Source organism: Cyanistes caeruleus, chromosome 1 (genome assembly GCF_971803275.1).
Source record: "Cyanistes caeruleus chromosome 1, bCyaCae1.hap1.1, whole genome shotgun sequence".
In the NCBI taxonomy this organism is placed as follows: Eukaryota; Metazoa; Chordata; class Aves; order Passeriformes; family Paridae; genus Cyanistes; species Cyanistes caeruleus.
Window position 1 is genome coordinate 2,469,225 of NC_141701.1, and position 9,281 is coordinate 2,478,505.

Sequence of the window (9,281 nt, forward strand, 5' to 3'; positions counted from 1 at the left end):
CCAAGTCCAGCGCCTGTCCTGCTCCAGGCCCTCCTCCAGGCTGTGATCCTGCACTGCAGGAGACACCCTCTCCATCCTGGATCCTTGGGTGATGCCTCCGAGTGCTTTTGAGTTTTGTAATCTGCTCTGTTGGGAAATAAATCTCTTTTCCATGCTCTCCATGCACCGGGAAAGAGGGAATGTTCCAGCATTCCAAGGTACCTTAGAACCACGGTCGTAAGGAAGACATTAATGTCCTGGAGACAGCTTCCAGAAAACACAGAAAATCCCATTTCCCACCCAAATTTCTCTCGTTAGTACGTATTTGTTGGATGTACTGGGAATGTTTTAGCCTCACTGCTCCTTCAAAGTCAAGGTCAAAGTCAAAGTCAAAGTCAAAGTCAAAAGTCAAAAGTCAAAAGTCAAAAGTCAAAAGTCAAAGTCAAAGTTGACTTTTGCTGATCCTATTCCCAGAAGATTCCTTTGGGAATAAAATGGAGGTTGGAAAAGCCAACAAAACCAGGTTGGATGGGGCTTAGAGCAACCCAGGATTGTGGAGGGTGTCCCTGCCCATGGCATGAGATTGGGCCAGGGTGATTTTTAAGGTCCCTTCCTACCAACACGGTCTATGATTTTATGGAAATCAACAGGAGCAGGGATATAGAAGGGCAAACGAATAAATACAAATCTATGGGATAAATAAGACAAAAAAAAAAGGAAAAAAAAAAAGGTTCTTTTCTTTCACCCTCAATGCAAAACACCAGCAAGGAGCCACACCCACTAATGAGGGAGAAAAACCTGTTTATAGAACACTGGGGCAAAGGACCAGGTCGTCCTGTGTGAAGCACAAGGCTCAATTTGATCATCACCACATCCCCGCTGACCTCACCAACCTCCAAAACCCAGGGAATGTTTGTTTGGACCCAGGGCTTGAACAACTCTGGAATTCACCACCTGATGACATCATTCTGGGAGCAGATCAGGAGGGCCTGAAAAAGGTGTCAGACAGTCACATGGATCAGGAAATCATCCAGTGTTGGAATGATTCATGTTAGAAACAGACAAAAATACCCTGCTGATGGCTACATGCAGGGAATTGCCAGCTAAGTTATTCCATAATTGCCAGAAAAAGCGGGGTTTGACAATATTTTCTTTCTGCTGTCCAGGACTAATCTTGTTTTAGACTCGGCAGCTTGAGCTCCTACAAGATGCATCTTGAATGAGGGTCTCTATCCCAGACTGTCAGGAACAGATTTTGAGGAATTCAGAGGAGAGGAGCAACACAGAGAAATAAAAGCAAAAGGATTGATTTAAGTGGAGAGATTGAAAAAAAATGACATTTTGAGGGATTTGCTCTTTCCAGAGCAGAGCTGCAATTCCAGGGTGCCAATTTGTGGGCTTGGAAATGGAGGCCTGATTTCGAGAAACTGTTGGGCGTGGAGAAAAGCAGCTCCTCTAAAAGAATCCCTGGATAGCAGCAAAACTTCATTAAATCAAAATTGTACAAGGTATTTGAAGATTACAGGCAGGAAAAAGAACAAGCAGAGGGATTAACCAGAGGAAAACTGATAAAGAAATGAAGACTGACACGAAAATTTGAGGAAAATCTTCTGTTTAACCAACCATTAGCTAATTTAATTTAGTGTAAAACACACTGATTTTGAGGTAAAACAGCTTGGGCCAGCTCAGAGGCTGAGTCTGGTGCTGTTGAATAATTAAAGCCAATGAACATTACAAACCCTGGAATGTCACGTGCTGTCTGTGCAAAAAGACTAGAAAAATTAATTCCTGGGACAATCTCCCCGTACCTCCGGGCTCTGCTTTCATCAGAGCAGCGGCTCTGGAAGGGAGGAGAGGAAGAAATTCAGAGGAGGAGAGAGCAGATCCCGACTTCCCATCACTCACACGACCGGAAGAGCAAGAAATGCGTGGCTGAAAGGGCTTTTCCCCAAGGTGCCAGCCTGTTCCAAGGGCTCCGGACTGGAAAACTCCCACATGAACCTTCCACACCCTGGGGTTGATTTCACGTCCACCCGCAAAGCCGTCGGGAACCTGTAAAACTGCCGCCGTTGGGCTGGGGTATAAAACCTGCCCTCCAAACGGCTTCCCAGTCCTGCTGGGAGGATCTGCTGGAGATGAGGACTCCTCTTGTCACCTTGCTGGCTGTGGCCCTCTGTGTGGAACAAGGTGAGCCTCTCATGCTGCTCCTGCTCCAGACAAGGATTAGGGGGAAGACGGTGGCAATTTTCCACGTGGGAAAGGTTTAGAGGGCTGTCACCAGCTCTGCAGTGTTGTGATGGTGTCATCGATGTCCTTTTGCGCCTCAGCCAGGGATTTGATACAGAAATAAGAATCTGATGAATTGATTCTCCTTTTCAGTGCTAGGGCTCTGGTGGTGCTGGATGCCAGGTTAAATCCACACTGTGGTCTTTGGCATCTTCCAAAATGAGGCAAGCTGGAAGTGATAGAAAGCATAACAAAACAGGGTTTTTTTTTCTTGGTAATTTCAGTTTTTAAGTATTTTAGAGATTGTTCCGTCCTGCTGCTTCCTCCCTTGTAGTGGTTTGCCATGTGCCTTCCTAGAAAATGCAACACTGGGAATTTTTGTAGATTAAATCAGCGGCAGAGGTGAAAGAACTTTTCATGCTAAAGGCATCCCGCTTGCAAAGGGAGGGCTGAGTGCTGTCCTCCTGCTGGCAGTGAGACACACACGTTGCTCCATTGCTCCTGGCACGTGGGAATGATGACCAGAGTGCCAAAATTTCCCCCACACCTCATGGTTTCCCAGAAACCGCGATACGAATCTGGTTGAGAAAGAGGCATCTAATTAATCAATTATCACTGATGTATCAACCCCCTACTCCTACATCCTTTGGAATGGTTCTCCAGTGTGCCTGGAAGAGCAGGACCTTCGGCCAGTTTTGGTGTGGGAAAATGGCTATTCAGTTCTTAAAAAAAAAAAAAATGGATTTAGTGCCCACAATTCCTGATTGAAGCAGAAGAGGAGAATTTTCAAAGGCAGTGTTCTCAGTGTGACCCAGGATAAATTGGAAAGCTCAGAGAGATCCAGGATCACAGGTTCATGGTGGGATTCCTTGATGGCGACATTTGATAATGGCAGCAGATTCCCAATGGATTTGAGGACAGACTTTTACACTTTCTGTAAAAAAGCACCTTTCTGTGGCCCAGCCTCGATCCAGAATAAGAGATTGCAGCTTTCTGGCCTAAATCTGGGACAAAGGAAAATGTAGAAACTGTCATTTGGTCCTTTTCAGGTCTCCTGGGTCTCATCCAAGACCCTAATGACCAAATTTTGGTCAAAACTCTTGATCTCTCAGCTGACCAAAGAGGGTCTTTTGCCTTTTCCATCCCTAAACTCACTGTTATGGATATTTTGTGTCCAGTAAAAAAATCATAAAATGTCTTTATCCTTTCCATAGAGTCACATTAAGGGTAGAAAAGACCTGTAAGATCGTCAAGTCCTTGCTGCAATGTTTGACAAGACTAGGCAGATATTTGCTTAAGGTGTCCCTGAAAGTTTCTAACAGGGAAGATTCCACAGCCTGGAATTGCTCAGAGACTCTCATCCCTTTAGGAATTTAGTTTTAATATCTCTTAGCATCTGTTTTTGTACTGTTCTCCCATATTTCCACCACGGGACACATAAGATATTTTATTACTTTCTTCTTTGCTGCTTCATTTTTCTTGCATGAAGAAGATTCCTGTGGCTTTCCTCAGCATATTCTCATTTTCAACAAACAAACTAAACCCTTCCAACCTTTTTTTTTTTGTCAAGATCACATTTCCATCACATTTCTGACCTTTTCTCCTCCCTCTCCTCTGGTCCCTCTCCAAATGCTCTGCATAGTTTTGGAAGTGCCCCAGAGAGATTTGGGCACCGGGGCTCCAGCTGAGGCCTTGCCAGGGTGGAAAGGCCACTCTGTGTATCTTGCACATGACATTTTTCCCCGTGTCCCCTTGGCTGACGTGTGTTTTCATGGCTGTAATGTGACACTCTCGACTCCTGCCGCTGTCACTGTGGTTCTGAACTGCAACCAAACCAGTTGTTTTCCACCCTACATCTAAGTTTTATCTATTGTAATTTATTTTTCTTTATTTCATTGCACCCACTCTTCTTTTTCACTCTTTGATTGTGTCCATCCGTCAAAATCACTTAAAATCACAGATTTTACCGTGGAATGGTTTGGATGGAAAGGGACCTTCAAGATCTTCTCATTCCAGCTCCTGCAGGGACACCTTCCACTATCCCAGATTGCTCCAAGCCCCATCCAACCTGGCCTTGGACACTTCCAGGGATCCAGGGGCAGCCACAGCTCCTCTGGGAAACTTGTGCCAGGGCCTCACCACCCTCACGGAGAAAAATTCCTTCCATTGCTCCAGTTAGTTTGATCAATAATCCTTGGGAATTATCCTCTGAGGGTGTTTTCATGCCTGGCTTTGCACCCATTCCCTGGAATTTTCAGCAGCTTGTGTTTCCTGGGCTTGCTCGAGAATAACATCGTTCAAGGTGGTGCCAAAAATTCCTTAAAACATCCCTGAATCTCCTCTACTCTCAATACGAAAATTCAACTTCTTGTAGAGGTGAACGAAGCAAAAAAAAAGCTGCACAGAATCAACAGTTGATGATTTTTCCTTCCTTTCTATCAGAAACTTCTCATTTCATGCTGTGACCTCTGCCGTTCTTCCACTTTCTCACTGCCAACTTTTTATCGGGCGAAAGTGCGCTCACAGGGACGTGTCCTTTAGTTGCTTTTGCCCTTTCCAAAGTGACACACTGGACCCAGACTTGGCAGGAACTCACTCATTTGGCTTTGTTTCCTTCCACAAATTAGCTTTGTTTTTAAAGGAACTCAATCACAAAGCCCCACACTCCGCTCTGGGTCATTTCAGGAGCTCTGAACTCAACCACCACTTTCAATCTGCCTGGCTGGGGAGTGCTCTGCGCATATTTTGGGGGGTTTTAGCACCCAGACTCTGTTTTTGCTCTTTTTCCCTCGCTTTACTACTTTCCAGAGGTCTGGCCCACCACATTCTGGTTTTGAGGGCAGGCACAGACGTTCTTGGCAGGAAACACAACTCATCGCTGCGTGACCTTCCTGCCAATCATCTGCCACTGTTGCAGATGTAGGAATTATCTCACCAAATCTGCCTTGAGCACTTAAACCAAGCTTTTGGTTAAGATTCTCCATTCATTCCTGATTTTATGCTAAAAAACAGGAGTTTGACAGAGCATCTGAGGGCTCTCACCAGACTTCCTAGAACTGAGGTTAGGCCAGTTCAGTGATGTTCAAGCACAAAAAAAAAAGAGATGTGACAGCAGTCTCTGAGCCAGATGAAAGAGAAGTAGGACACTGGGCATTGTCCACCTCCTCAAAATGCTACAGGCATCTTTAAATTCTCCCTGCCAAGCCCTGCCCAGGAGAAACCCTGAGCAGTAATTGGCAATTCCCGTGGCTGAGCCCTCAGGACTGAGCTGCTATGGCTCAGCAATAATCTCCTTCATAAAAACCCCCCAAACCCTTGAATTCCACTCACATCTCCTGCTCCCAGGGATTGCAAACAGATCGATAACACTTCGCAGCCTGAGCCAGAGGAGACAGAGAGGGATTTAGCGCTGCTGCCACGGGTCAGGAGATAAAGAAAGCCACCGGTCATTCCCACAAAAACATTCCTCAGGCTGTAACGAGGGAAACTGAGATCTCTGCACTGGAGCTTTTGTGGTTTTTAAACCTTGTAATGTGCTTTTTCCCCCTTTTTTCCTCCCCCAGTTTATCCATTCATGTGCTACACCTGCCAAGAACAGGAGTCCAACAAGGACTGTTTGACCATTTCCATGTGTGCCAAGGAGGACAAACACTGTGTGACCGTCCGGAAGGATGTGGGGACAAGTAGGTTTGGGAACAACACCTTGTTTGTTTTGTAGGAGAGCAGTCCCAGGAATGGGATTTCATCCCAGTACAGGAACAACGGGCCTTGATTACCAACTTTTGGGAGACACTGACCTTGTGGCTCCCTACTGCAGTGTCCAGACACACTTGATATTCCTGCTGGAAACTGGGGAAATGATGAGGACTCACAGAGCAGCACCAGGGAGTGGATTCACACCTGGAGCTGTGCAAGTTTCACTCCCACAGCTGTTTTGAGAAGTGTTCTGGCCAAACCTCACCGTGGCTGACTCCCTGTGCCAAGCACAATCCTTCAGGTCTGTCCTGGGGGCTCTGTGCCCTGAAAGCCCTCCACGTTCTCCTATCCCAGATCTCAGGTCATGCAGAACACTGCCCCTGTCTTCATGTTGTAGGAAAAACCATCCTGGTGGGAACGACCTAAGCTGAGCATCACTTCAGGCAGCTGGAACCGAAAGCCACAGGTGCTAATTCCATGCCAGGACTGACAAAACCTAAAAGCATGGAGCCCAGAGAAGTCCTGGTTGGACTTGATGACTTTAAAGGCCTTTTCCAAGGCCTCCTCATTGACATTTCTAGGATTCTATGACCCTGTATCTGCCCCATCCCTGGAAGTGTCCAAGGCCAGGTTGGACAGGCCTCTGAGCAATCTGCTCTGGTAGGAGGTGTCCCTGCCCATGGATGATCCTTAAGGTCCCTTCCAACACAAACCATTCCATGATTCTGTGATTAATTCCATTAAATTTGCCTTGAGGATTAGAGCCTGGCCTTCCTTTACTCACCAGAACAGATTTAGCCACGAAAATATTGAAACAATGATTTCTCATCCTCCTTTTTCTCTTTTTCCCCCCCCACCTTTTTTTCCTGCGCTAGAGCCCAACAAACCTAAATACGTCATCTCCAAGATGTGTTCTCCAACGTGTCCAGAAATGGGTCAGCAACAAACCCAAAGCTCCCAGAATGTTTCCTGCTGTGAGAAACCCCTGTGCAACGTGAATGGAGTCAACAGCAGGGAAAGCAGCCAGGGAGTGATGTCCCTGGGTGTCCTGGCCAGTGCCACTTACATCTTTGCATACGGATTGTGATGGGTTTGGAAGAGCTCCCCACGATGGCTGAAATAAAAGTGTTGTTCTGGGATAATTTCCACTCTCAGAGGTTTGTGTTTTGTGGTTGAGCTTCCCCTGGGATTCTCGAGAGAGCCTGGGTAAGTCAGGTGCTGAACTCCCATTGATTTCCTGAGCCTACTTGAATCCAAAGCGTCCCCAGACATCCAGCTCACCTAAGAAAACATATAGAAAATGGCCTTTTTGACATGTTCAAGCTTCAAATCATTATTGCTCTGAGGAGATCCTTGAAGGCGTAGTTTTGTCTCTTACATTCAAAGCTCAGTGAGGAATAACATCCCACCCTGCCTGAAGCACAGGCAACGGCTCCACAGCTGTACCAGCACAGGGGATGATTGGTGAATTTGTCCACAGTGAGTTTGGTTAGCAAACATCTGCTTATAAACAAGCAGGTGGGAGTAAAGCTGATTTCTGGCAGTGTTGTGGACATTTCTCCAGCCTCAGAGGGGAGAAATTTCTGGCTCCTCGGGCTCTTTCCTTCCCATTTTGAAATGAGCTTCTCTCACCAGAGAAAAGGGGGAAAGGCAGGGAGAGAAAGATGTGGCTGAGGGAGGAAAGGCAGTGGAGGTGGGAGGGAGAAGGGAAGGAATGGGGGCATCCTGCTGAGCTGGGAGTTGCTCTCACTGCCTCCTCATGGCCCTCATCCAGCTGGAAAAGACATCCCCATATCTATTCCCTTCTTTCTTTTCCAGGGCCAAAACAACCTCACACAGCTGTCGCCAATCCCTGTCATTCAGAGATGGTGAGAGGCATTCTACAGACCCACGTTCCTGGCAGAGAAACCATCGATTGTGTTGAGCTTTGTTTGGTTTTGCCCTCCATTCTCTCTGCTCCCTCCTCTCCCCGCGGGAGCTGCAGCTGAGGGGAGACAGAAAAGCTCTGTAGGAGGCTTGGGGGTGTCACAGAGAAGAAGAAGGGCAGCCAGCCAGGGACTCACACAAACAGCTCAGAGCCTCTTGGGTCACAGCCCTGCCTGCAAGCTCCCATTCCTGGAAAACACACAGGGGAAAAAAAAAAAAGGAAAAAGCTGGCAGCATCCCTAGCTCAGCTGTGTCCTGGGAGAAACCAGAGCTGGTCCAAACAATTGAAGGGTGTCAGGCTTTTTTTGTTGTGTTTGATGGTTAAACGAGATCTTTGCTTTTTCTGAAGCAAATTGCCCAATTGCCCTGGGGCTCTGCAGGGTTTTGGTTGCACATTTGGAAGGATGTGGGTTTTTGAGGCATTTCATGGTGCCTGGATTTCAGAGCCACTGGTTTTCCAGGAGGATGAAAGATCCCACATCAACTTCATGTTTTGTGCTGTGAGCTCTGGATCTGCTGACTGGTTTGAAATATTTTGTTTAATGGATGGAGGGGAATCGAAGGAAATGACACCACAGTGGTGGGCAGGGACAGGAGGACACTGACATCCCCCTGAGCAGACTGGTGAGCTGTGCTGGAGATGACAGATGTCAAAAGACCAAATTAACAGCAGAACCTGCTGTTAATTTTCTCTCACCAAAGACAACCTCAAAAGGGAAGGAAAATTAGGATAGAGAAGGGGAAGAACTAGTTTTTAAACCAAAAAGAAGGAAGAGATGTCCAGCTGCTCAGGGCAGGCACTGGTTGGGCTGTGGTGGCTGTGCTGCATCCCAATTCCAGGAGCAAGTCCTCCAGAAGTCCTCCAGGAGAAGTCCTCCAGGAGAAGTCCTGCAGGAGCAAGTCCTCCATTCCCTGCAGTTTCTCCCTCAGGTGCTTTTAAAAAAACTCTAAGAAAGTTTTGGCTCCAGGACAAAGCTGTTACTGTTTTACCACCTGTCATGTTGGCAGGAGAAAGAGGAAGTCGAAGGAGAAATTTATATCTCAACCAGTTTCGCTGGACATGAGAAAGCAAAAAGTTGGTGGGAGAGACCATCTGGAGGGGAAGGAACAAGGGAAGGGTTGAGAAAAGTCCAGTGAGGATGTGGGGAGCCAGAATTCACACAGTTCAGGAGGGAGAACAAACCTTACCCAGATGTTTTGCAGACCCTCATTCCCAGCTCTTCCCCCACCTTTCACTGCGGAGTTTAAGTGCCAGAAGGTCAAGAGTGGTTTCCTAGAATTGTCTACAAATTCAGAGGAACCTTTTCTTTTCCTGAAATTTCTCGATGCCAAAGCAGCTGAATTAGCCCGGATTATCCCAAATGATTCTTTGGAGGTGGAGGGATTGTGTTTAACAGGATTTACTTGTCTTGTCCACACACCTCTAGTTCCTGACCTGAAGCTCCCAGTTGTAG

At 46.8% G+C, this 9,281-nt stretch overlaps 1 protein-coding gene across 1 annotated transcript; it reads left to right on the forward strand.

Annotated features, from left to right (window-relative positions):
* Positions 1-1,725: 1,725 nt before the first annotated feature.
* LOC111925239 (lymphocyte antigen 6E-like) lies at positions 1,726-7,043 on the forward strand. Its single transcript, XM_023921641.2, has 3 exons — positions 1,726-2,166; positions 5,769-5,888; positions 6,777-7,043. The coding sequence occupies exons 1-3, from the start codon at positions 2,115-2,117 to the stop codon at positions 6,986-6,988; spliced, it is 384 nt and encodes a 127-aa protein (XP_023777409.2). The 5' UTR covers positions 1,726-2,114; the 3' UTR covers positions 6,989-7,043.
* Positions 7,044-9,281: the final 2,238 nt, after the last annotated feature.

Coding starts and splice junctions, on each gene's coding strand:
- LOC111925239 (XM_023921641.2), top strand. CDS start 2,115: ATGAGGACTCCTCTTGTCACCTTGCTGGCTGTGGCCCTCTGTGTGGAA. Junction 2,167..5,768: donor GGCCCTCTGTGTGGAACAAG/GTGAGCCTCTCA, acceptor TTCCTCCCCCAG/TTTATCCATTCATGTGCTAC. Junction 5,889..6,776: donor CCGGAAGGATGTGGGGACAA/GTAGGTTTGGGA, acceptor TTCCTGCGCTAG/AGCCCAACAAACCTAAATAC.